The following is a 27,349-nucleotide window of genomic DNA, read 5'->3' on the forward strand; positions in this document are numbered from 1 at the left end:
GTGTTAAACTTTTCCAATTTTAAAGCTGCACGGAGAGCGGCAGGTAGTGGTGGTGCTATTAGTAGTGCCGCTATTGCTTGAAGCAGCGCTCAGTGACGGACGCTCTGTGATCCGCAAGGCCTCTAAATTAATTCTGAGAGAATTCTCATTTTCAGTTTGCCTTGTACAGCCATCTTACGTATCCTGAGCAAAGCTATAGTGCGCTTCTCAAGATCAGCCTGAGCTGTTCCTTGTGTATGTATTCGGTCAGTCTAGGGTACTCAGCTGCCAAGATCTTTACAGAGAAGGCATCTGCTCACTAAACGTTGTTAACGAGCTCTTGTTACTCTATATACGCGATGAATACAGCATAGTTTTTCAGCATTTAATTCGTACTAGAGCTTTCGAAACATACGCGAGCTGCTTGGTACGTGTCTGTGAGTGTCTGAATAGTTTAGCTGACACACGAATCTAGTTCTTGACGCTTAGTTAGTGAAAAAGCAGCCAGTGGGCACACGAATAGGCACCTACTGTAGCATTAAAGATATCACTTGTTCATCACAAAGCGAAATGACGGAACATTATAGAACATCGTTTAAATCAGACCCCATATATTACTACCTGATGTTCTCCTACCTCTTCGGGGTAGTGCATACAAGTAGCAGCCAAGGCAAGAGAAGCAGTCACGATGGCGTTGTCAGTGCCGTCTCGGCATTCTCTGGTCAGCGCTTGACTTGCGAAGAAGCCAAGCAGTTTTGCACCCGCCGGCTCATTTGCGGCATGGCGTTCCACGGCCATCGTCTTGACTGCAGCGGAGAGCTTGCCGGCCGATCGCCAGGCCACTGCTCCAACTACTGTCGCCAGTCTCTTGTCTCCCTGGCCAGCACTGAAGAAGGCTACGCGTACATTGGGTGCAAATGCGCAAAGGACGATTTCTGCCAAGTGCTTCACGCGCGGCTGGCACCTTGTTGGTGGCAGAATCCATGTCCATCAGCACTGAACACCGTCAATGCAACAAACGGCTTTCAGCTTCAGACACTGGTCTCGTACTCGTCTACCTCACCTTATGCCACGTCGCTATCTTCTTTGAAGCCACTGTGCACGCAGCTAGCCAACGACTGTATTTCAGATCCTGTGTGCTCAGTGGCTTGGAACTACTACAAGCATTTCTGCCAGGATCTGCTCGATGGTGTCACGCGGAACTGCTCGACCCGGTGCCGCAATAGTGTCCACATATTGTTGAGAATGGAAGCAACGCATAGGCTGCTGGACTGTGTGTGTGATGGAAGCGGAATGCGCGCACTGTGTGACAACGAACTGCGCAGAATACGCAGCACTTGCTTCGGAATGAACGGCGCAGACCCGAACCTCGGTGCTGAATTGGTAAACGTAGATTGTGTACTGGTGTGGGTTATGACGCTTCAGTTGGTGTTCTTTAGGAGCCACCGTTGAGCTTTGGTTGCGTGTAGTTGTATTTTTTATTACGAGAACTAACGCATGTCAGCACTGTGTGGAGTAAAATTGCCTTTGTGTTTCAATGGCAGACGCAAGCGAGGGCGGCTAAAAACCTCTGTGATACAATTTACTGCTGATCTATTCTATTTTTTTTTCAGACTATAGATAACTTACGTCTATCAAGGACTAATTTTTATGGCTGTTATTTTCTGCATCTCCCTCATTCCGCCTTTTTCTCCGCAATTCCCTTTCCAACTTGGATTTGCATGTTGGCGAATCCTACACGTAGGCTAATTTATCTGCTTTTTAATAACGAGTTCTCTCTCTTTCGGAATCAATTTGTCGAAAACAGTTTACTAACCGATTATAAATGCAAAGGAGGGATGGCTGATTCGCTTGAAACTTTTATTGACTTATGCATTTGCGCCAAGAAAAGTAGCATTATTTTCACGGGTATCCACAGGCGACGAGTTTAATCCCTCCTGCTTTGAATTGAGCCCTGGTTTCATGAAATCTTTTTTCAAGGGAAGTTCAGGATTCTATACACAAAGGGAAATATTTCAAGCTCTTGTTATGTCGCAAATTTGCCGCTACCTGCAACTTGCCTTTGTATGCTAGTCTGATGCAGCTCTCAAAAGTTGAACCTAAGGATCTTGCCACATGTACTGCGTGGATAACAAATGATGACGTAGCAAAATAAAATCAGGCAAGCGCGACTATGTTTAAAAATTAACTTTAGGCAATGACACTCTGTTACCTTTGACGGGTGACCTCGGTCGTCTCGGTGATGGTGTAATAATATACACACATAATACATTTTCAAAAAGCAATAATTACATGGTCATAATTAATTTTCGTATTTTTTCTTCGACGTGTGTGGGCCGGGAAACGATTTCGGGCTATTCTTTCTGTAACGGTTTTTTCACCGCATTCGCTCCCTATGACAATACGACAATAAATATTGTCACGTGCTAGTGACAATGCCCTAGGCGAGGATGAAAGAGGCTATAGCTTTGTGCTGAAAGGAACTGTTTAGTAGTCTGACTTGCTCTCACAAAAAAATAAAGCAACACGGTAGCATCGAAAGGAGAAATCTGTCTCGTTGATAATCGAATTATGAATGTTCTTTGCATTCCGCAGTGCTCAGACTGAAGTAGGCGCGGAGACATGCCAATAATTATGCGAGCCGATACTGCAAAATTTCTGAATAACACGGAAACCGCTGCGCTCGCCTGTGATCAATGAAGACTTATCTCGGCTCTTCCCGCTCTGCGAAGAAAGTTATAAAGATGCGTTTTGCAATACTGGAGAGTAAAGATACAAAGAAGACAAGGTCGGTCCATGCGCTACAAGCATCGTTATAAGGCTGCATGCTGGCAGCATGTTGAAAACGACAAAGGTTCGTGATAATATACTTCGTGTCGTAATCGGTAAATATCAAGGATACGATGCGTCAATTCCAAAAAAACAAAAAAAAAACAAATTGGAGCTCCAAGAAGGTTTTGACCAAGCAGCAAATTTGCACATTTATGTGTGGATCATATCATCTACTCATATAACGTTTTCGTGACGTATGGCTTTTAAATTGAACAGAGCCCCGTATACAATAGTTCGGTTCAGTTCATCCTGAGCAGGCTTTGAGGGACAGCGTCTCTCCTCTACCGTCCGTTGCAAACTTTACGATCCAGCAATAAGTTGAGATTATTGGAGCAGTGGATTGCAAACTCTTTACCTGAAAAACCGAAAGTCCTACCGGGCAATAACGTCACAAAATCTCACCAATCGCATAGACTCTCATACGGTGGACATCATTATCATAAACTATTTTGCATAATTTATGATAATGTACCAGAAACTGTGATCTTATGCAATTATATGCCATTTGTTGAGACCTTACGCGAATTGAGTGAGATTGTGTGAGAAAATGTGGTTATTACCTCATACAGGTTTTTCAGTAGGGTATACCTACAGATTACTGGTTGAAAGCGCAGGCCGTCAAACAGCTAATCATTTTTCGGGCTAGACGACAGTGAGATATATTTGGGGCCATTGACCTTTTACTTTAGGGCAACAATGCGATTTTAAGGTACAAATTTGAAAAGTCTCGTTAGCTCAGTGAAGATTTCATAATACAGACGCACGCAATTCTTATATGTATTTGTAAAGTACGTATGTTTAGGCGCTCCTTTGCAGGGCTTGTTTAAAATTGAACGAATGAGGTTGCAGGACTCTTAAGGCGTCCTCATTAAGGTAAGTAGCTTTCTGAAATTGAGCCTTAGCTACTGGTGCTATCTTCAAGCACGAGAAAAATTCGACTGCCATGTTATGTGCCAAAGTATCAAATGCTTACATTCTAGATTTATTAGCGGGATTCATTACTTGAAAGTTTGTTTGAACCATTGGAAGAAGAATGTTGTAGAGAACTGAAAATCTGGGGGTATCTTTATTATTATTAGGTTGCTAGCATTTGAAGGTAGTGAATTGGATCTAAACCTTCATGATTAAAGCTGCAACTCAAGTAAGCCATAAGGGATGACTTTGAAGTGAGCTTATCAGCCTATCACATCAACAACGTCGAAAAAAAAATAATAGGTCTTTCAGATGTCTTTTAAAAGAAAAATGGCGAAAGCCTACCCTTCCTCTCCTATCACTTGCCTCCCATCCGGCGTTTTCCTCTTATCGGGGTTCGTTTCATTGCTACATATAATAATAATTACCTAGTTTAGAGGGAAAAAAAAAGGGTGCGGCATCAGTCACATTCTCCGGCAAGCGATTTTGGGCGGTACACCATCTCTCCTGCCGCGTGGCGTTCCTTCGCGCGTGTTGTTGTTGTTGTTGTAGTGGTTATTTTATTATATATACAAAAGGAAGGAAAAGGCGTTTGCCAGCCCCGTCATCTGCTATCTGATATCTGAAGCACCTGAACTTGGGCGGCGGAACCTCCTTACGTCGCAGGACCTGGACATACAACTTCGCTGTGTGGACCGGGGTGCCAGTGCCATGTCCCTACGTGACCTGGACGCATGCACGTAATGTGAGGGCCCTGCGGTGTCCCTGGACCCTTGAAGGGTCCAAACTCGCTCGTTTAATAAAGTTTTTTCCTCCTCCTCCTCCTGAAGGGATAGCGAGGAAGGGGTAGAGGAAATCAAAAGGGTGAACGATTCGGAGAAAGTAAAGGGAAGGTAAAAATAAAAGAAAATATATACACTATAGAAAAATATACAGTAGTTTACTTGTTGAAGTGTGGGATTGCAGATGGCAGGAACGCTAGGCAAGAACACATCTCGTGGAATTTCTGAGAATATGACAGATCTCGCGCACATCTCTCGCGCAAGAGACTTCGTTCCATGAGCGTAAGACGGCTTTCGTATTAAAAAAGGTCGCTACTTAGCTTGACAAAGCCAGTTATGCAAGCTAAAGCCTGGTTATTCGTGGTTATGCTGTGTGGCTAAGCCACGTTAGACTGATAGAGGTAAGCTAGTTTGCAGAGCGAAAGCTCAATTAAACATGGTCAGACACGATTTTCTCCACGGCTGTCTGCAAACGTCAAGAAGAAATTACGAGGGACTTCAGCGACCAAAGTAGTGAACGGCGAAAGCCTGAGTGCCGCATTCTTCTGCGTGTACCTGCGTGTACCTCTCCTGCGTGTACCTCTCTTTTTTTTTTTTTTTTGTAAATAAGCGTTTTGTACAGCAAGGCTTGGTATAACACCAAAATAGCAGAATGTGGGCAATTGAATTGAGCAGTCTATGTTTTAAAACTTTGGGGACCAAATAAAAATGAAAACGAAAAACCTAGATAATATGCAATTTTTTTTTTTGCATCTAGCGCATTTTGACAATCTTCATCACAGGATCTTATCTTGTTCTCAAGAATCATAACACAATGTTTTACTGTCTACGAATTGCACACCTTGTGTCATCAGAGGGTGCAGAAAATAAACAAAAATAAAATGTATAATAAACAAACGCAGAAGAAAAGACAAAAATAAAAGAAAAGCAGCGGCCCAAAGGCAAAAGGGCAAATGCCGAAATCAGAAAGCAAGTCATAAACAAAGAAACCTGACGTGCGGGGGCGTTTTCGGGCCCGTGATTTACGCTTTCTGTGGGCTGGCGATGCCTCGTCCGTTTGGACTCCATATTTTGATTAAGAGAGGGCGGCAATGGCTCGGAATATTGGGTTATAGATTTCGTGCACAGAGCAAGCTTTATAGTGTTTAATTGTTCCAGCATCGGTAAATGGTAATTTTGGAAGTCTTGGGCTCCACTGCGGCATTGTGGAATTCAAAATATAAGGCTGCTGCGCATTTCCCGACCTGCTCACGAAAGAAATAAATTTCAAGTCTATTGTAAAATTCGCGTCGTGAAAGCCGTACCGCCTCGGGGCTCCGAATGCTCCGGCTCGACGACTAATGAACAAGGCAGGATCGCCTACGCGCTCCACCTCGGCAAACGTGAGAGAGCGTAGATTCACTTTTCCGCTGGCGTGCACGTAGCGCCATCATGCGTGTGGCGAACGAATATGATATACAGGGCATGGCCTCCGAGATCTTCATCGCGCCGGTTCGGATCGCTGTGTATAGGCGAATTCATTCATAAGCGATAAAAATGTTTGGACAATAAAATTAAATGATCACGCTCGGAGCAACAAAAAAGTGGTGGACCGATAGTATGGAAGAAATGAAAGGCGGGGACAGAACAACACCAATAGCAAGAGGTCCGGCACTTATAAGAATAGGCGATGACATTATGCCCATTTATATAAGGTGCATGCATCAGCTATAGTGATGCAGTTTTTTTTTACTACAGTGGTTGCTATGCATATTACAGAAATTGCTCGACGTCTCAGGTACCATCATTGACAACCCCAGCCAAGGTACCGAGCAGCTGTGGCATGTTATTAGCAACTGTCAACCAAGAGACAGCCTGACCTTTAACTGGATGCAGAGTTCCTCTTTCAGTACATTTACTGAAAGGGACTGAACAGTGAATGTGGTAAGAAGTTCAGCGGCCCTATACCACGGCTGCCAGCTGGGGAGTACAAGATTGTGTTCCGTCCCCGCTGCCCAGTCAAGCTCACGGATTTTGGCGTGCCTCAGGTACTGCACGCGGTTTGCACTGCACAGAAGATTCCGGGACCTGTGGCGGCCGAAAACGACCACCTGCGGATCCACCCGGAGAACAACACCTTCATCGTAAGCACGCCGGACGAGACGCGTGCCCGAACCTAGGCAGCGCTTAAGAGCTTCAGCGTCGGAGAAAAAGCGTACGAGATGAACGCGTACGTTCCACCACCAGACGACTCAAGGCGAGGAATCGTCTTTAATGCTTACAGCTATGAAACGGACGAGGAGATTTATGCCGAGTTCCGGAAACGCAACCCCAACCTCAATGTGGTCGGCGGACGCCGGCTGGGCAAATCAAGACGCATAATTGTCACTGTAGCAGGAACGGAGCTACCCAAGTGCATTCTTTACCTGGTGCGTGACCTTCGACATTTTCCATTCCACGACCATGTGGAGGCATGCTATAATTGTCGGAAGACGGGGCATAGGAAAGATGTGTGCCCGCTTCCTCGCCGTAATCTATGTCGTCGTTGTGGCGCAGAGCATTCACCGCCGCCGGAAGAAGCCCAGCCTACATGTACCCCTAAGTGCATCATATACACTGGGGGCCACAATACTGGTAGCAGAAACTGCAAGTACCGCTTTATTAGGCGCACGTATGGCAGCAGCGCCGACACCGGCAAGCAAGGAACGGATAGCCGAACAGAAGAGCGAGGCAGGGCCAGATCCCGGAACCATCACCAACAACAGAACGGGTACAAGGGCCGTTCATCCTCCTTCCCTCCCCTGGTTAACGATCGTGGACGCTCTTCGTCAGAGAACCGCAAGACTTGGAGGAAGAGTTGTTCCAGCCGGGGGAGAAGCCCATCCGTTGGACGAAAGTCCGTCTGGTGGAAACAGGACCAGAAAATAGAGGCCCTCGTAAACAGGTGGCGGAGATATCTAATACCATACTAATCTACAGTCCCAGATTAAGGAACGCAGCAAGGCAAAACAAAAAGCGAGCGAGAAAGCGGTGGCATGCGCGCCAGCAGTTATACCAGATCCGATCAAGAACGCAGCCCACCCGATGGGAACGCATAGTAATTCCACGGGTGCAGCTGCTGGTGAAACGCAAAACCAAAACGCAATAGATACCGACACGGCGAACACGCTCAAAAGGCACGCTTCTCCCGAGAACAAGGAGGATGTTAACCAGAACGAGCCGAAGAGGAGGCAGGTACCCTCAGTGGAGGGCAGGTCCACATTTAAGGCTAGGTCAGGCCTCAACGCAGCTGAAGGAGCGCATGGATTCTCAGGATGCTAGGATCACCACCCTCGAAAATCGAATGGAGGCTAGGATCACCGCCCTAGAGACCGAAATGGAGCAGTTAATTGTGTACATGGACGGAAGATTCGATGAGCTCACGCAGCTCATATGTCAGAAATTAGGAATTCAAAATGGTGCGCATCAATAAACGCGGAAAAAATCACAGTGTGGCATTGGAACTACAGGGGGTTCGGAAGGAAAAGGGTACACCTGCACCTTCACATCCAAAATGTCGAGGCGAAGCCCGATATAATATCACTTCAGGAGAATAGGGTATTACTTTCACCAACCGACTATAAGGCACATCATCAGTTAGGCGTGGCGGAGAAGCGCGATTTGCTCACCGCAATTCTAGTTCATAGGAATATCACAACGATCCAGCATCAGACAGATGAAGCTAAGGCAGATTACACCTTAGTAGAAGTGGTACCCAAGAAAAAGGGGGAACAAAACTTATACATACTTAATGTATACAGTTCTCCTAAGGACAAGAGCGCGGGTGTCCTGGACCTCTTCAGGCGAGTGGCAAAGCTTGGCGACTTTACCGCGCGTCATCCAGCGTGGGGATATCTCAAAGGCGACACGAAAGGAACGAAACTATGGGAAATCATTCAAGACCGAGGTCTAACAATCTTGAACGACACACAACAACCGCCCCGTATAGGCGATAGCCTTAGTAAAGACACGAGCCCTGACCTCACAATGACGAGGAATGTTTGGAGGGCTGATTGGCTAAATACGGGAGTACCATTGGGCAGCGACCACTATGTGGTCTCAGTTACCTTTTACACGGCGCAGCACAAACGCAAAACGCCTCCGGCAAGAATAACCGACTGGGATAGATTCCGAAAAATGAGGGAAGCGCGGACAGGCGGTGCAATTTCCGATTTGGATGCCTGGATACGCGATCTTAAGCAAGACGCTGAGCGGGCCACCGGAGAGGTGGACACCACCGAAGAACACCCCGCGGCAGATATACGGCTCATGCACATGTGGGAGGCGCACGCGTCTCTTTTGGCCAGGTGGAAGTCGACCAAGCACAATAGGAAGCTCAGACTCCGCATTTCCAAATTGGAAAGGGAGATTGAAGATCACGCCAATGAACTCAACGGGCAACAGTGGGGGCAGATATGTGACGGGTTAAATGGGCAACTGGGAAATAAGAAATCATGCCTTCTGTTGCGGCACCTTCTAGACCCGACAAAGTCCGCGGCTCGGACGCCCTTGAACCAGGTAGTACATCAGTACGATGGGACGGGCGAACTACTAGAGGACTTGAAGGGTAAATACCTCAACACGACACTAGATGGGAAGACACCCCATTGATATATTGGGGCGGAGAATGAGGCGCTATAAGCGGATATCGTCACCACGGAGGTGATAGCTGCGATGGAGAAACTCCGGACGACCTCGGCGGCCGGGCCGGACGGAATAACTAACAAATTCCTTAGAAATCTGGATGACGATTCGGTCCAGGCTTTAACAGAATATATGAACAAGTGCTGGAAGGGGGGTAATCTTCCGCTGGCATGGAAACATGCAAGAGTCACTTTTATACCGAAACCCGGCAAAAAGCTCAACATCGAAAACCTTCGACCTATTTCCCTTACGTCGTGCCTGGGTAAGCTCACGGAGCACATGTTTCTCACGCGTTTGCAGAACTACGTAGAAACCCATCGCCTCATGCCGCACACAATGATCGGATTTAGGCCGCATCTGTCCACGCAGGACGTGATGCTTCAACTCTCTAGAGAATTCATACACTCGGGCCATCCTGGAGTTGGACTTAAAGAAAGCGTTTGATAACGTCTCCCACGAGGCTATACGGTCCAACCTCTCGGAACTAAACCTAGGGAGACACACCTACGACTATATAAGAGATTTTTTGTCCAACATAACTGCGAAGCTTACCATAGGGGAACTCAAGTCGGAACGCATACCGCTGGGAAACAGGGACACGCCGCAGGGGTCTGTGGCATCCCCTTTTCTATACAAAGCTGCGCTGATCACGCTCCCTAAAAAGCTTGGCGCTATACACGGCATTAGACACACCCTATACGCTGACGACGTCACGATTTGGACTACTCAGGAATCAGACGGGCAAATCGAGGAAGCCCTACAAGAGGCGGCAGACGTCGTAGACGCCCACGCCCTTTGGGCAGGACTGGAATGCTCCCCACAGAAGTCAGAGCTGTTGGTGATCCGTAACAACGGAAGGATTTGTAAAACAAAGCCGAACCAGATACAGCTAGAAATCCAGGGAAACGAAATACTGGAGGTAGAAACGATACGGGTGCTTGGGATGTTTATGCACTCTAACAGGTGCAACAAAGTAATGCTGGAAAGGTTGTCGACTTTGATCAAACAGACCATACGGCTTATTAAGCACGTGGAGACTAGGCGACAAGGTATGGGAGAGCGCGATGCATATCGGCTCGTTCAGGCTTTTGTCCTCAGTCGGCTCGTATATGCAACCCCCTACCTGGACCTCAAAAAGGCCGATAGTGAAAAATTGAATTGCCTGATAAGGCAGGCATACAAAGCGGCTCTCGATCTCCCCAGAAACACGTCCACCGCGAGACTTCTATCAACAGGGGTCCAAACACTCTCGAAGAGCTCATTCATTGAAGAGCTCAATTGACATCGCAAGAGCAACGGCTCAGGCAAACTGAGGCGGGGCTGTGTATCCTGAGAAGCTTAGGCATAAGGGGCGAGGACCCTTCAAGCCAGGTGATCTTTCCAGTAGAGATGCGTGAACGTATTAGGGTCAAACCACTCCCAAAGAACATGCACGCGGATCGCCACGAACGTCGGAGGAGGGCCAGGGCGAAGACGCTAGGCAAAAAGTATCAAGGGGATGATAGTGCCGTCTATGTCGATGTGGCAAAATATAACATTAAACGAAAGGAGGCTTTCCCTGTGAGCGCGGTGAGCATCTCCCGCAGGGTAGCAGCTACGGTGGTCACGGGCCGAGTAGAAGAGGCAGAAGAGGCCGCAATAGCCCTAGGAATTGTTCAAAACGGAACCAGCACTATTCTCAGTTATTCCAAAACTGCCCTTGGCAACATCGCCAGGTGTCGTATCTCCTATCAGAATTGGCATCTGCCCACACTGTGGAGCAGTGTCTTCTGACATCTATCACATGGTGTGGGCCTGCCCCTCTAATCCGGCTGTTCCCCCCATCCCCAACCCAACCTGGGAGGACTGGGAGGCGATCCTGCTCGGCTTCCACGACTTACAGGCCCGACAAGCCTTAGTCGGGCGCGCCCGGGCGGCGGCAACCGCCACTGGGGTCCCAAATTAGGGACCTCCACCTAGTGCTTGTAAGGACCGGTCCCATATGGGCCGATCCGAGCATACCTCCAGGCCCTTGTATAGGTAATAAATGTTCTTACCACCACCACCAGCCACTGCATTCAAAATTCTTAGTGTGTTGCCAAAAGATAGAAACGTAGTGGATCTCGTATGGGTCCCGGCTCATTCAGGCGTCCCGGGGAACGAGGACGCTCACCAGTATGCTCGAGGTTTTGTCAGAAGAGCTGGTGAGATCTCTGACGCGGGTGCCTGACGGAGTGAGACTCTGGATACCTACCAGGCCATTACCACTTACTACAAAGAGCTCAGGGCGAGCCTGCTTCCTCTGCACGCTTCGCTCAGCCGAGATCAGGCTACCACGTGGCGGCTGCAAACGCGGTCGCAGCCCCCCCCCCCCTTGCACGTACGCTAAGATCTTTCCTGATATAGTAAATCCGTAGTGCCATCTGTGCGGCGAGCCTGCCACCTTAGACCATAAAATTTGGGACTGCGCGGAGGATCCGCTTTGCGGCAGATCTAGTACCATCTCCCTCGCTGGAACGCTGGGGAGCTGTTCTCGGCAGCCAGGACCCAGACGTACAGTCCCGGGCCTCGGCAAGAGCGCATGAAGTCGCTGGCAGACTTGGACTGCCGGCCACCTGGAGCAGCGGAATGCAGCCCGAGGCAAATACCAATCGCTGACAAATAAAGTTTTTTTCACTCTCTCTCTGTCAGCGTCCCTAGGAATGAACAACGAAATTACGTTTTCCCTGAAAGGAACAGAGGGACAAAAAAAATATGCTTGCAACAATAGGCTGATGTGCTGCCTTGTCATCAACAGCTGTAAGCAACTTTTCACTGCTAGTCGTTTCTTTTGGATGGGGTTGCCTAAAGCTCAGAGCAATATCAGCAATATTTGTTGCTACGGCTACGGCTAGATGGCTACGGAGTAATTTCGACCACCTGGGGATGTTTAACATGAGCTGACAATGCACAGCACACGGACGCCTTTCTGTCTCGAGGCAAAATCCTTTGTAGGCTCATGGAGCGCAATCCTGTACACGAGAGTTCGCGAGATCTGTCATATAATAATAATAATAGTAATAATAATCAATAATAATAATAGTAATAATTGGTTCACAGGAAGGGAAAGGCGAAGTATCTGTCACACTTGCTCTGTGGACACCTGAACCGCGCCGTAAGGGAAGGGATGAAGGTGGGAGTGAAAGTAAAAATCAAGGAAGGGGGACCGTAGTGGAGGAGTAATTTCGACCACCTGGGGATCTTTAACGTGCGCTGACATCGCACAGCACACGGACGCCATTTCGTTCCGCCTCCATCGAAACGCAGCCGCCGTGGTCGGGTTCGAGCCCGGGAACTCCGGACAGTAGTTGGGCGTCTTACCACTGCACCACCCCGGCGGGGCCTGTCATATTCCGCAAGATGTGTTCTTGTCTAGCTTTCCTGCCATCTACAATTCCGCATTTGAACGCGCGCCATGGAACGCCACGCGACAGGAGTTATCGTGTAGCGTCAACACACTAGCGGGAGAGTGTGTGACATACTGCGCCGTTTCTTTCTTGTGAAACAACAATAATTATTGTTGTTGTTGTGGCTGTAGGAAGAAGGAAAAGAATATGCCGGGCCGCGTATTTGGGTTTGCTCGGTACGGTGGCTCCGCAAGGGACAAAACGACAGAAGAGACGAAGAAAGCGGGCTGTTCCGACTAGCATCTACCGCCCCCAGGAGCCGAGCAGCCTAGCGATTAGCGGCGCATGCTTTTTCAATGGGCGTCATGTTGGACGCGGCACTAGCTTGAGAAAGCCTATACTACTACTACTACTACTATTACTACCATTATTATTATTATTATTATTATTATTATTATCATTATTATTATTATTATTATTATTATTATTATTAATATTATTATTATTATTATTATTATTATTATTATTAATATTAATATTATTATTATTAATATTATTATTATTATTATTATTATTATTATTATTATTATTATTATTATTATTATTATTATTATTATTATTAGCAGTAGTAGTAGTAGTAGTAGTAGTATAGAGGAAGACTCGTTTCACTAAGTTGGCACTGAATTGTCCGTAGGTACCGCGTCCAACGTGACGCCCATTGAAAAAGCATGCGCCGCTAATCGCTAGGCTGCTCGGCTCCTGGGGGCGGTAGATGCTAGTCGGAACAGCCCGTTTTCTTCGTCTCTTCTGTTGCTTTGTCCCTTGCGGAGCCACCGTACCGAGCAAACCTAAATACGCGCCCGGGCCTGCTACTGGCTCTGTTGCTGAGCCCACCTCCGCTGCCCAAAAAAACTGAGTTATTTATAGGAAGGGAAAGGCGCGGTAACTGTCTCACTTGTGTTCTGTGGACACCTCAACCGCGCCGTAAGGGGAGGAAGGAAGGTGGGAGTGAAAGTGCAAAGAGAGAAAGAGGAGCCGTAATGGAGGGCTACGGAGTAATTTCGACCACCTGGGGATGTTTAACGTGCGCTGACATCGCACAGCACACGGACGCCTCTTCGTTTCGCCCCCATCGAAACGCAGACGCCGAGGTCGGGTTCGAACCCGGGTACTCTGGCACAGTAGTCGGGCGTCTTACCACTGCACCACCCCAGCGGGGGGAGGAGAGAAACATGCGCGCCTCAACAGCCGTCGTCCACCACCGAAGCGGTGGCGGGTGCAATGACGGCCTACAACAGATAAAAATTCGGTGGCAGGCGAGCCCCGGCCGTAAGCGGCGGTGACCTACCTGTCCCTGCCCCATCAGGGGAGGACAATAATTATATGAAGCACTGCAATGAAAGCCGTTACGAGGCAAATGATGAGAAACAAAGGATTTGAGAGAAAGGCTAGGCTTTTGCTATTCTAGTCTTGACAGACGTATAAGAGGCCCTCCAATTTTTACAGATTTCTCTCCATTGGTACAGATATTTTATTGCCAATATCTCAGATATCCATAAAGCACATCTTAGTAACCAATACATGATGGCTGATAACAGCTGCGAGTAGTGACACAAACGCAACTCTCTGGTAGTATATTGCACTACAGAAAGGAAATGTTGATGAGTATACAGAACACATTTTTCAATAGGCTGAAGCATTAAACTGTGTTTTGCTCTATGGCATCCAGGCGGTAAGGGCTTGTTGATGGGTTCGTTGGAGCGTTGTCCTAACATTATGCCCGGAAAGGGGTATGAAAGCGTTCTCGTACGCATATGTAGCGCGATATCAAGTAATAACGGAATAGGTGACACATTTTTCCACTTGCCTCTTTTCGGTGGCTAGACATCAATAGCAATTGGAGTTGATTAGAGGGCGCAGAAGTGGCGGACGTCCCTCCGTGTTTCACGTTAGGCGCATCAGCGCGATATGAAAGTAATTACGAAATGGGTATGACACATTTTTCTACTTGCCTCTTTTCGGTGGCTCCATATCATTTGCTTAGACGTCGCAGAAGTGGCGGACGTCCCTCGGTGTTTCACGTTAGGGGCATCCCGTGATTTCGTCAGCATGACGCTTTCACGCCGTGGAATCCTTCGAAGACTTTGGTCTTCGACATAGTCGTCCCTGCGGGGACCAGCACCGAGACCGCCGTCGACGCGGCTGCCTGGATAGTGGGTTTACCCGAAGTTTATTGCACCCAGCATATTGGCGCCCAGTCTTTTCAAGTTACAGGGAGGAGCATGGCATCCAAGTCTTTAATCGTTGACGCCGGCTGCCTCGTCATCGGGAGCGAACGTATACCAATCATACCTGTTGGGCCTCAAGTTACCACCGTGGCCTGCCTTTTCGTGTTGTCTCACGTTTCAAACGAAGCGCTCGTCCAGGTCCTGAGCCACTATGGTAAAGTCCTGTCCGTCACTGTGGGCCAGATGGGCTCCCGTAAGGGTGTGCTCACTGGGACGCGGTATGTGTGGATGGAGATGTCTGCGTCGTCACCAGTACCCAACTATCTACGCGTCTCTGGGCATCGCGTAACTTTTGACTATAAAGGTATGCAGCGTGTTTGCCGGCAATGTGGCTCCTCGGATCACTTTCGGGCGCAGTGTTCAGCACCTTTTTGTGGACGCTGTGGTATCCACGGTCATCAAGGCCCTGCCGACGCTGCAGTGATGACCACCCGACGGTGACGTGCCCGGTGCGCCATTCCTACTCGGACGCAGCGGCAAGTGCGTTTCCTCCGCTTACATCCAAGAAGCCTACAGTGCCGGCCCCAACTGCCAAGCCAGCTGGGTAGGCTAAAGGAAAGGAGGAAGTACAAATAGACTCTGTGGAGGGCACGACATCAAAAATTGGAGGACGCTTAAGCTTCGCCTTTAAGAATGGAATGCGAAAGCGTTATCGCGCACCGTTCGCACCGTCTACTTATTTGCTTGTCGCGCTTTTTGCTATTCTCATTTTTATTTATTAATCCTTCCGGGACGTAGAAGCACTGTCAGCCGCCTTGTTGAAACGCGCGGGCCTCAAGTTGCAGTCGTAGTTCGTCGGTAACATCGTTGCCGATCTGAGCCGGCGCGATGAAGATCTCGGAGGCCATGCCCTGTCTATCTTATTCCGTGTGCCACACGCATGATGGCGCTACGTGCACGCCAAGCGAGAAGAAAGTGCAGCGGAAAAGTTATTTGCCACTCGCTTAACTGCGTGTTCTGGAATTCTTTTATTTGCATGCTCAAATTGTTATTATACGCCACAATACACTTCTCTAAGGGACATTTCTGAAACAACGCCGCAATCAATAGACGCGCCTTTGTCCATTTCAAACCATCTGTCTTGCGTGGCGGAGTGGTTAGCGTGCTCGTATGGAACCCGGGGGCCCACGTTCGATAAAGAAAAAGAGATTCCTCAGGTCGGCGATTTTTTCTACTCGTTTTTATTTATTATTGCTTGTGGGATTCTTCGCTCACGGCCAACGTCGGACGACGCGGCGGCCACCGACGACGACACCGGCTTTTCTGCGGCACGGGGGCCTTAACGCTATCGCGTTAAAATGCAGAGGCCCAAAGGCGAAAGGGCCAATGCCGAAGCAAAGAAACCTGGCGTGCGGGCACGTTTTCGGGCGCGTGATTTAGGCCTTCTGTGGCCTGGCAATGACACGTCCTTTCTGACTCGATATTTTGATTAAGAGAGGGCAGCAATGGCTCGGAATATTAGGTTATAGATTTCATGCACAGAGCAGGCTTTATAGTGTTTTAATGTTCCAGCATCGGTAAATGTTAATTTTGGAAGTCTTGGGCTCCAAAGCAGCATTGTGGAATTCAATTTGTATAAGGCTGCTGCGCATTTCCCGACCTGCTCACGACCGAAATAAATTTGACATGTACTGTGAAATGTGAAACACATTTCACATTTCAGAGTTGTATTAGCTCAAATTCAGAAGCCATATCTGATGCACCTCGACTTTCTGACGACGGGAAGATGAGTCTGTCAGCGAGACACCACAAAAACAGAATTGCTGTACATAAATGACCCAATTTATTATGCTGAAAACTTCCAAGAGCCGCAAAAGAAAACTAGAGATAAATCCATTAAACGCATTCGGCGCTTAAACACATTAGCAAAATAGGACTTTAAAATCACAAACACCACAATTGCCATTTTCGAAGTGCAATGCCGCAGCAGTGGTGCCTTTTTACAAACGGCGGCGGCGATGCCAGTGCTAACGCTGGGACAAAGGCTCGTCTAGTATCGCCGCCGCCGCATACAATTGGAACATCTGACTTGTTCTGATCTAATCGGGTAAGTACCCCGAACAAATTTAGTAATAATAAAACTAACTACAAAATGCTATTTCTGCGTGAAATTTGAGTTGCGAGGATAACGCGGTTTAGCTGGAATAAGCATTCTAGGGCGCGCCGGTAATTGAGCAACGCGTCGTACAAAGCAGACCCCGCCGGGCGTCTGATCCAGGCGTCCATGCGACGCCTTTCGTTCGCCGCTACATCGAATGCCGCACTACACAACCGGCAGTTATTGTTGCGACTGAAGCGCACAGGCTCTGTAGCTCACTTCCTTTTCTTTCTTCTCTATATTCTCTTCTATCTGCACGAGGCAGCGGAGGTAGCTCAGCTACAGAGCCAGTACCGGGCCCGTGCATTTTCGTTTCCTTCTTCCTAAGGCCACAACAACAACAACAACACCTCCGCTGCCTTGTGCAGCCAGAAGAGAAATTAGACAAAGAAAAAAGAAGAGGGACAGAAAGACGCGCGCCGCAACAACAGCCACCGTCCACCACCACCGAAGCGGTGGCGGGTGCAATGACAGCCTACAACATATGAAAATCAGTGGCAGGCTAGCCCCCGCCGCAAGTGGCGGTGCCCTACCTGTCCCCGCCCCATCAGGGCTAGTCGGGCTTTCCCCTGATGGGGCTGGGACAGGTAGGTCACCGCCGCTTGCGGCGGAGGCTTGCCTGCCACAGACTTTTTATCTTTTTTAGGCCGTCATTGCACCCGCCACCGCTTCGGTGGTGGACGACGGCTGTTACTGCGTCGCGCGTCTGTTTTTCTCTCATCCTTTTCTTCTCTATTTTTCTCTTCTGTCTGTTGTTGTTGTGGCTGTAGGAAGAAGGAAAAGAAAATGCACGGGCCTGCTAATGGCTCTGTAGCTGAGCCACCTCCGCTGCCTCGTGCAGACAGAAGAGAATATCGAGAAGAAAGAAAAGAAAGAGGGAAAGAAAGACGCGCGCCACAACAACAGCCGTCGTCCACCACCAGCGGTGGCGTGTGCAATGACGGCCTACAACAGATAAAAATTTGATGCCAGGCCAGCCCCCGCCGCAAGCAGCGGTGACCCACTTGCACCAGCCCCATCAGGGCAGAGCACGAGGCAGCGGAGGTGGCTCGGCTACAGAGCCAGTAGCAGGCCTGTGCAGCATTTTCTTCTTCTTACAGCCACAACAACATCAGAGCTAGTATCAGCCAACCTTCCCCAGATGTCTACTAGGCGTTAGTACAACACGCATCAGCGGCGTTTGAAATTGATTTTCAGTACAGAAAAGGCGCAGTATATGTCACAATTCTCTGCGGACACAACATGTGCCGCACCGTACTGGAAGAAAGGAAGGTGGGAGTGAAAGAAGAGGAGATAGAAGTGCCATAAGGGGGACTGCGATCCACCGAGCTATAATGGCTTTCGCCTCATCGCACTTCAGTGGTCCAAAGCGCCCTCCAGATTTTTTCTATACTCTCTGCAGCTTCAAAATCAAACCGTGGCACCTAGCGAAAGTGCTGCCGCGACCCCAAAGAAACTGCGATCTTCTGTAGGCATTTTTATAGACGTATAACCCTTTCCATATTTGGAAATATTCCCTGAGAAAAAAAATGTTTCATGAACACCTCTCTCTGTGAAAACTTTGTTGATGGTCGTTTTTAAGGGTTCGATGAGTAATCAATCCAGTTATCTCTCGGTGAATAAAAATAAAACTCTCATAAATGCAACCCAGAACCCCTGTTGGTGCTTTAAGAAGCGTTTTAGCTTTTCCTTTCCTTTTTACAGACACACTCAGTAAAATCATCGCGTCCCGTAATGCTGCGTAACCAGCTTCGTTCATCAGTCGTTTGCTGCGCCATGTTTTTAAACTATATCAAAAAATATTTCGATCGTTGCTAGAAGTGCACTATGTTTCAGCAATAGAGAAACGATTCGCGCACAAATATGTAGGAACGGACAAATTTTACGTGATGATTTATATTGAAAGTAGGTATAAACCGGCTCAAAGCTGACACCGCAATAATGTAAAAAGAGCTGCTGCTCCTTTAATGTTTATATTACATATGCACTAGTGCGAGGAATGGCATTTAGTCTCCCCACACTCAGAAAAAGAAAAGCGTGATTTAGCCCGAAAAAAACTCGCGATCACCCAAAATCTCATATATTGTTCCTTCTTTGTCGGGCAGTCATTCGTTAATGTAATTTTAGTCCCATGAAATGGTAAAATTATGAAATCCTTCGAAGGAGCGTAGCCTCATCAAGGTCGTGACCACGGCGGGCTGGTGTGCCGTCAGAGTTGCTCTTATAAGTACCGCCTTCGCTTTACAGGCGGCTCGGCATGCTGCATCACCAGGGCCCCAAGCACCTCTTCCACAAGGTCCCCACGGTGCTGGCGTACGGCCTTCCAGCCGGCCGTTCGTATGACGTCATGGAAGTGTGCACAGATGAACTCAAGGGTGCCCGTACGAAGTTCGCGGGCGCTGTGCGAGTCGGCCAACAACAGAGTGTCCCCAGCGGTCGCCACTGTTAGCCGCGACAGCAGCTCCAACTCACAGGTAACCTTAAGCCGCTCCAGTTGGTACTTGTCGGCGGCCGCGAAAAGACGCCAAGGATTCTCCATGCTGTCAGGTGTAAGGCCCGTATACATGTACCGGAGTAGAGCGGCAAAGACATCGTAATCGATGTCCGTCACTACCACCTCTCCGAGTGCTTGCTCCAGCATTGAGTGCTCGAACATGGCACGGAATACGGGAGATCGTGCCGCCAGGATGTTCCTGTGCACGTTAAACTTGCCTCCGTCCACTTGTACCGTCACGTCGCTATCGCGGCCGCTGTCCAGAAGCCAGCCCAGGTCCTCCGTTAGGCTGCACTCTGGAACCTCAGGTGATGGATTAGTCGGCCAAGGGGCGTTGATGGAACTCTCCAGCGCGCTTAAAACGCACTTGAGCGTCAGGGTGTCATCGGCAAGAAGTCCGCCATCGTCAAGCTTCAGTAATGTTCTGCTGATGAACTTTGTGAAGCCCCATGTGGCGCCTTTCATCGGGAAAATATGAGGGCTCACTTCAATCGAGTTCACTTCCTGCTTTTTGGCGTCGATAATGGAAAATGTCGCTTTCGCACACGCCGGCTCGCTGTTGCAAGACACCAAAAAAAGACTCAGGAAGTCTCGGCAGGCTTCGTTGCATCCCCTTGGATACAGCTTGAGGAGCCAGGAAACATTCTCCCTCTCTCCTGCAGTGAATGTTGAGCTTACCAGCGCTTGACCGGTGTCTTCACGGCAGAGACTGAAGTTCGTGATCGTCCACAGGAAAGATAATTTGACAGCCTTCTGGTTAGTGAGACAGGCCCGCTCTTCAGTGAGTGTGGCGTCATCGCCTCCTCTAACCAGCGGCGGTTGCCTTACGTCGCCCAACTTGGATGATCGCAGCTGTGCATCCGGGCGTGAAAGTGATTGTCCCATTGTGTCACTGCCCACAGCACCTTCTTCTTCTTCTTCTTCCTTGATATTTGGCACATACCCACGAAGGGGGATTGGCCAGGGTTCAGTGTGGACTGCCAAATGTCCTACACAAACTGAATTAGTGTAATAAAGTAATTGACAACTAAAAAAAACAAAAGGTTTAAGATCATAAAAGTTATTGAATGAAAAAATATGAAGCAAAAATTTGGAGTTTCTCGGATATCGACGCCTCTTAAGGCTCGTTTTTGGATGCCGATAGAAGCAGTGATTGTTCTGATGACTTCAGCTCTTCAGATTTTAGTAGCGACGACGGAACTAGATCAGATCAACCCGGAACGTCAACGGCCATGCCTCTGTACGTTTTGGATTGTCCTCCGAAAATTTCCGCTTTTAAGGCGCGCTAATGGAAAGAGGCCAGAATGATAGTCATAACTGTTATCTGCAGGGTCTCACCGTCATTCGGGCGAGACTACTTGCCGCTGACAGTGCAGAGTCATGTTTTCGAAAAGAGAGAGAGCCAGGGCTCCACCTCGGCGTTGCGCGCCAGAGTTCCGCTCGGCGCTACACAAGAGCCGTCGATTTCTTCCTGCTCTTCTTTACAACGGAAATCAAGGAGCTATGCTCGAACACCACCAAATATGCGTGGATGCATATTTTCGACAAACCTTCCTACGACGAAGGTTCACTCCAGAAGAAATGAGAACGTTTATTGGGCTTATTATTTACATGGGCATCGTTCAAGTACCGAGATTGCATTGGTACTGAAACACGCGAAGCTCGTTTTCAGGCCTGGTACCACAGAGAGTGATGGTGAGGACACGATTCAAGGCATTGCTGGCGCTCTTGAGCGTGAGAGATCCGAAAGAGTCCACTGCAGAATCCCATGCAACGGGACAATCGGGTCACGGCCGCAGCTAATTTTGTTCGCTCAAACCAAGACTGAGAGCACCACAATCGCGGCGCTCAAATGCGCTAGTCACGTGGTATTCTTTGTATTTCGCGGGCTTTCTTTTGAGCCCGGAAAAAAAGATACACGTGAGACTTTCTTTATCGCAATTAATGGAATGGGGGTTTCTGAAGGTGCTCTACAAGTTTCCAATTCACATTTCTGGTCTAAGCAGAATATTTATTAAATTAGAAAAATTAGCATAATTAGCCAATTAAGTAATTGCAAAACAGAGAATTGCCTGTAGTGCGCAAGCAGGCTGGTAGTTGTATGCATCTGATTTATGCATCTGATTTCACTGACCTACCTCAAATATATTATTTTGTAACCCTTGGTTCAAGTTAGCTGGGACACCCGGTATATATTGTCACGCTACTGACGACGATGAAAGATTGTGATGGTGTGGCAGAAGAGGAAGAAGAAGCGTTGGTTTCTGGGCGCTACTAGGCTTCATCTTGTTCCGCTACATCAGCACTGTAAATAAACACCCCTTCTTATTACATCGTAACAACTTGGTGGAGGTGCGGGGTGCGATCCCTACCTACAGCGTTGCAAGACCAACTGGAGCTTCGACGTAGTCGCCGCATCGCTGGACTGCCACCGCTCACGACCATCATGGACCACACCGACTCAAACCGTACAAGCCGCGACGCTGCAAGCCAGGCTGGCGGCATACCTGCCCACTCCAGCCCTATTCCGTCCCAGCCTTACCGGGAACCACGACCTTTTGCCGGAGAAGAAGGTGAGGACGTTGAGAAGTGGCTACTTGATTATCAACGAGTTAGTCGGTACAACCGGTGGGACCCTCTTACCATGCTAACAAGCGTCGTTTTCTTTGGACACCTTGTCAATGGTGATGGTGTAATTCCGGATCTCCAGAAAACCGCCGCTGTTGAGTCTTTTAAACCCCAGCAGACAGTGAAGGAGTTGCGCAGTTATCTAGGGGTGTGTTCGTATTTTAGACGCTTTATACATCGCTTTGCTGACGTTGCTTACCCATTGACGTGCCTTCTCCACAAAAACTCTACTTTTGACTGGACACCAGTCTGCGACGCGTCATTCCGTCAACTGAAGTTTCTTTTAATATCGAAACCCATCCTACGTCACTTCGATCCTACTGCAATGACAGAAGTACACACGGACGCTAGTGGAATCGGTCTCGGTGCAGTCCTTGTACAACGGCACGATGAAGGAGAGCATGTTATCGCGTACGCAACTCGTACCCTCAGCAAGCCAGAGCGAAACTACACAGTCACCGAACAGGAATGCCTAGCTGTAGTTTTCGCTGTGCAGCGTTTCCGTTCATATTTGTACGGACGTTCGTTTACTATCGTAACTGACCATCATTCACTCTGTTGGCTGCGGAACCTTCGAGACCCATGTAGTCGCCTCGCGCGCTGGACCCTCCGGTTACAGGAATATGACTTTGCCGTTGTGTACAAAAGCGGGAGGCGTCATGCAGACGCAGATTGTCTTTCTAGGATGCCGATGGCCACGACTGGACCTGAAAGCGACGATTTCGACAATTATATATCGACCCTCGAACCAGCGTTCCCCGACACGAATGTTTTCAAAACGGAACAGCAAAATGATAGCAGTCTGCAGCCTCTCTTTGCCCTAGCCAGTGTACCTACAAGCCGTTTTTGTGTGTATGACGGCCTCCTATGGAAAAAGAGTTATTCGCCTGTCGGCCAGCGATACCTACTCGTAGTTCCCAAGACGTTGTTCACGGACGTATTTCGTGTTATGCATGATGATCCAACTTCTGGGCATTTGGGATCGGTTCGAACACTCCACCGTGCTCAAGAAAGATTTTACTGGCCCAGAATGCGATCGACGATTGAACAATAAGTTGCCAGCTGCAAGCAATGTCAGCGCCACAAACGTCCAACTGCAACTCCGTCTGGCTTGCTGCACCCTGTGAAGACCCCGACAGCTCCGTTTGATCAAGGCATTGACCTCGTAGGTCCGTTTCCGAAGTCCGTGGATGGAAATCGCTGGATTGTAATCTGCGTGGACTATCTCACACGTTACTGTGAAACCGCCGCTCTTCCATCTGCTACGGCACATCAGGTGTCGCTTTCTTGCTGCACTCACTCATCGTACGACACGGGCCGCCACGAATTGTCATCACTGACCGGGGCCGACCATTCACTGCTGACGTTGTTTAAGAGCACATGCGTTTATGCGCCGTAACTTTCCGACACTCGACGCCATACCATCCCCAGACAAATGGCTTGACTGAGCGCGTCAACAGAACGCTTATCAACATGCTAGCCATGTATGTGGACGCAGGGCATAAGAACTGGGACACCATACTACCCTTCATCACGTATGCGTTTAATACCGCAACGCATGAGACGAATGGATACAATCCATTTTTCCTGCTCCATGCCAGACCGTCACGCAACTCCCTGGATACTATCCTGCCCTTCACAAGCCGTGAAGACCCCTGCCTGGCTGAGACCCTCTGTCTCGCCGAAGAAGCTCGGAGAATCACCCGATTACGGTCTGGTGCTTCACAAGAACGTTCTAAAGTGCGATACGATGCCAGTCACCGGCGGGTCACGTACTCTGTAGGTGATTTAGTCTGGCTATGGCGTCCAATTTGGCGCCGTGGCCTACATCAAAAATTCTTGGCCCACTATGACGGCGCATATGTGGTTGTCAAACGCATTAGTGATTTAACTTATGCAATAGCCCGCCTGACAGCATCGGGTCGCCGGTCTGCCAAAACCGACCTATATCATGTTTCCCGCTTGGAGCCGTGTCAGCCTCGTACGACTTACGAACACGCCCAGAGGGCTTCGTCTGAGTAGGGGGGAAATGTCACGCTACTGACGACGATGAAGGATTGTGATGGTGTTGCAGAAGAGGAGGAAGAAGCGTTGGTTTCTGTGCGCTATTAGACTTCTTCTTGTTCCGCTACATCAGCACTGTAAATAAACACCCCTTCTTATTACATCGTAACCATATATATATGTATATATATATATATATATATATATATATATATATATATATATATATATATATATATATAAATATATATATATATGGTTGCTAGAGGCTATACACAAGTCAAAAATTGCTTCATACTGTTTCCAAGTCCAAGTTTATTTGGAGTCGACGTTTCGGCAGGAGCCCTGCCTTTCTCAAGACTGTGGGTAAATGTTTCTTGTTTTTCTTCTTATAGCATCGGCAAGAGGTGATACAAACAGAATGTGGGCACATACAGGCGAACCAGTGGCGCACGCACAATACACACATAAACACACGCGCGGAGAGCAGGGCGCTAAGGGTCATCCACCCAAGGCGGCGGCCGGGAGTCAGCTGTATACAATACAGGCAGCGGCGGAACAACCTTGGGAAAAAAAATATGAAGAGGTGGGGACGGTGTTTGCTGCCGATGGTGAAGAATGCTTTGCGATTCTCACTAAAATATGGGACCGCCAAGCGTGAAGGAGGCTTTTGCAAAAGTGGCCGACTATATATGGTCAACGGGTTCGTTTGAAGATTTGTTTTTCAACTTCCCCCTTTTTCCCCTCTCCCTTTCCCCTTTTCGCTGTATCTGGTATCCTCCCCTCTCTTGCTCGGATCCGCTGACCCAACAGAATGAAAAGAGTGGGAAAAAAAACCGGGTGGACATTGCGAAGAACCTGTCAGCGGCGAGTGAAGTTCGAGCCTGCATAGAGCGATAAGCAACTTGCGACGAGAGATCAACCTCAAGGACGAAAAGAAAAAACTCTGGGGGACAGTAGAATGGTGAAATACTCTGAGTTTTCGCTAAAAGATGTGAGCGCCAAGCATGAAGTAGGTTTTTGCGAGAACTGGGATATGGAGGGCCTCGAAGAAGAGTAAAAAAAAGGGAAACAAAAGGGGGAGGGGAGAAAACAACCCGAGGGAAACGAGGAAAACTGTTAAGTGACAATGATTGATATATGAGCTTAGCATTCAACTTGCAGAGCTCTTATAGAAGACATTGCCCCAATGTTTTCGTTTATCGCATTATTAATTGTCCTAAACTTATAAATGAAGTATGACTCACGGTGTTACCGTTCCAGAGTAATCCCCCCTGAAGAACTGTTAGTTTGACTGAGTCGAATGCTTCTGGTTGATATGTTTTGAGAAAGGAAGGTTGGGCAGAGAGCGGACATAAGTCCGGTGATTATTAAACCGCATTCGTAGAGGGGTAGCTTTCTGGCCAATATACTGCATGCGGCACACGCCGCAATCTAGGATATATATATATATATATATATATATATATATATATATATATATATATATATATATATATATATATATATATATATATATATACATACATCTGTCTGTCAAACAGCAACGGCTTTCTGAATGGTATGGCATAATTAGAAACATTCGCGTTGCACTTCTATAAGTCTCGTTCATAAGTATATGATGTTTACTAATATAGACTTCTTGGCTACCTCTAGCTGTAATTCTCACCAGCTTGTCAATTCTGCTACTGCATTCGAGGATGACGTTTTTTAAGCTCTGGAACTCTTTGTATTTTTAAGAATATATCTGAATACTTACTTCAGGCAGCCTGGTACTGCACTCAGGAATTTGTGGCCTATAGAAAATTTTGTATATTATTATTTGACAACTGATATTCTACATTTCTGCTGCATTTTCATTTAGTTTTCTTATTGCCTGCAAATGTCAAATTTATATACTAGGGAGGAGTGCTGTATTCAAGCATTTCTCTGTCTGCCCACTTTGAGAATTTGCATGTATGTACATGCGCCTAAGCATTTTGCCTTCACTTTGCCCATTTCAAGGTCATGTCTTCAACTTACTATGCTGCATATGCATTATTGTGTTGCTAATTTTGATCATAGATATGCTCCATTTCACGCTATTCATCAGAAAGGATCACCACTCCTGCACTGTTTTACGTTCATTGATAAGACAGTCCGACCAATATGTATGCCATCAAGCAACTAGCACATAATCCTCTCAGGGCACAAAAGGGTGCGTGCTTTAAATTATCCAGCTGTGATATGCACTAATGATTTATTATGCGTGCTGGATGACCATATCCAGCTATCCTGCATGTCTATGGTAAGTTTTACTGCCACACTAGTCTCATTATTTGTGTAAGCTCATTTTTTCACGCGATGCTTTGACAGTTTTAAGGGGTGCAGCCTGTAATACAGCTGTTCAGTGCAGGCCTCTCAGAAAAGTATTACCGTATTGCATAATTGTTCATATTTGTCGACAAAAAAGATCATGAAGGAAATTTGAATTCTTTGACTGTGGGCTTACATATGTACTCAAAGCATTACTACGCATGAATATATCTTATTTTAGGTGTAATGCCTGAGAGCACGTTTTGTAACAAGCTTTGAAAGCTGGTGCAAGGTCAGCAGTATATGATATTTGGGTACCCTGCCTAGCCTTTACATTCAGTTATAATAAAGGACTATGAAGGCGTATCTCTGACAAGGCCTGAAGAAACGTTCAACGCTGCCTTGAGCGCTATAAGGCAATCTTCAGAGTGGGATTCCGGCAGTGTGGTCGCAACATTTGCTTCCTTTGACTTCAAGAACAGTCACTAGATTGAACTGCAAGCAGTCCCCCGGATGTACAGGTATGCTCTCGTGCTCACCAAATGCCAAGCATGCATGGCAACCAGGTGTCCACATATCTTAATTTGGAGCCAGCATACCTGTTTGATTACGTGCACTGTAATGCAAAATGAGGAACAAAGCATATTCGTATCCTGGTTACCTATCTCCCGCGGCTACTGCAGCAGGAGGGAGGGCGCAGTGGTATGAAAATGCATCATTAAGGGTGGTTGTACTGTCGCTGAAGGTGGTGCTGGAAAAGGTGGCTGCCTCGCAGTACGAGAAAATTCGAGGCGCGAATTCTGGATCAAGACATCGAAGCCATCGGCTACGCTGATGGCTAGACATAATCTCGATGTTAGGAGATCCCTGAGGGCTGGAGTCTCGGCAGGATAGAGGTGTTCGAAACATAGGTTGCGCACCCAGCACCTCCACCAGATGTCACGGTGTTGTTGTTGTGGCTGTAGGAAGAAGGAAAAGATTCGCGGGCCTGCTACTGGCTATATAGCTAA

General features: G+C 47.9%; 1 protein-coding gene and 1 pseudogene across 1 annotated transcript; one reads left to right on the forward strand and one right to left on the reverse strand.

Annotated features, from left to right (window-relative positions):
- The first annotated feature begins 549 nt into the window (after window positions 1-549).
- LOC146176739 (uncharacterized) lies at window positions 550-6,664 on the forward strand. The gene is made up of 2 exons (XM_084581374.1): window positions 550-1,383; window positions 6,410-6,664. The coding sequence occupies exons 1-2, from the start codon at window positions 550-552 to the stop codon at window positions 6,662-6,664; spliced, it is 1,089 nt and encodes a 362-aa protein (XP_084437500.1).
- A 12,475-nt stretch (window positions 6,665-19,139) lies between these two features.
- Window positions 19,140-20,297, reverse strand: LOC146176740 (protein roadkill pseudogene; annotated as a pseudogene).
- Between the last annotated feature and the right edge of the window lie 7,052 nt (window positions 20,298-27,349).

The sequence above is a fragment of the Amblyomma maculatum genome, chromosome 10 (genome assembly GCF_055883805.1).
Source record: "Amblyomma maculatum isolate TAMU_Amacu chromosome 10, ASM5588380v1, whole genome shotgun sequence".
Classification (NCBI taxonomy): domain Eukaryota; kingdom Metazoa; phylum Arthropoda; class Arachnida; order Ixodida; family Ixodidae; genus Amblyomma; species Amblyomma maculatum.

Excerpts from the sequence above, each read along its gene's own strand:
- LOC146176739 (XM_084581374.1), top strand. The coding sequence starts at position 550 with ATGACGGAACATTATAGAACATCGTTTAAATCAGACCCCATATATTAC. Across the intron at positions 1,384-6,409 it reads TAAACGTAGATTGTGTACTG|GGACTGAACAGTGAATGTGG; the intron begins GTGTGGGTTATG and ends ATTTACTGAAAG.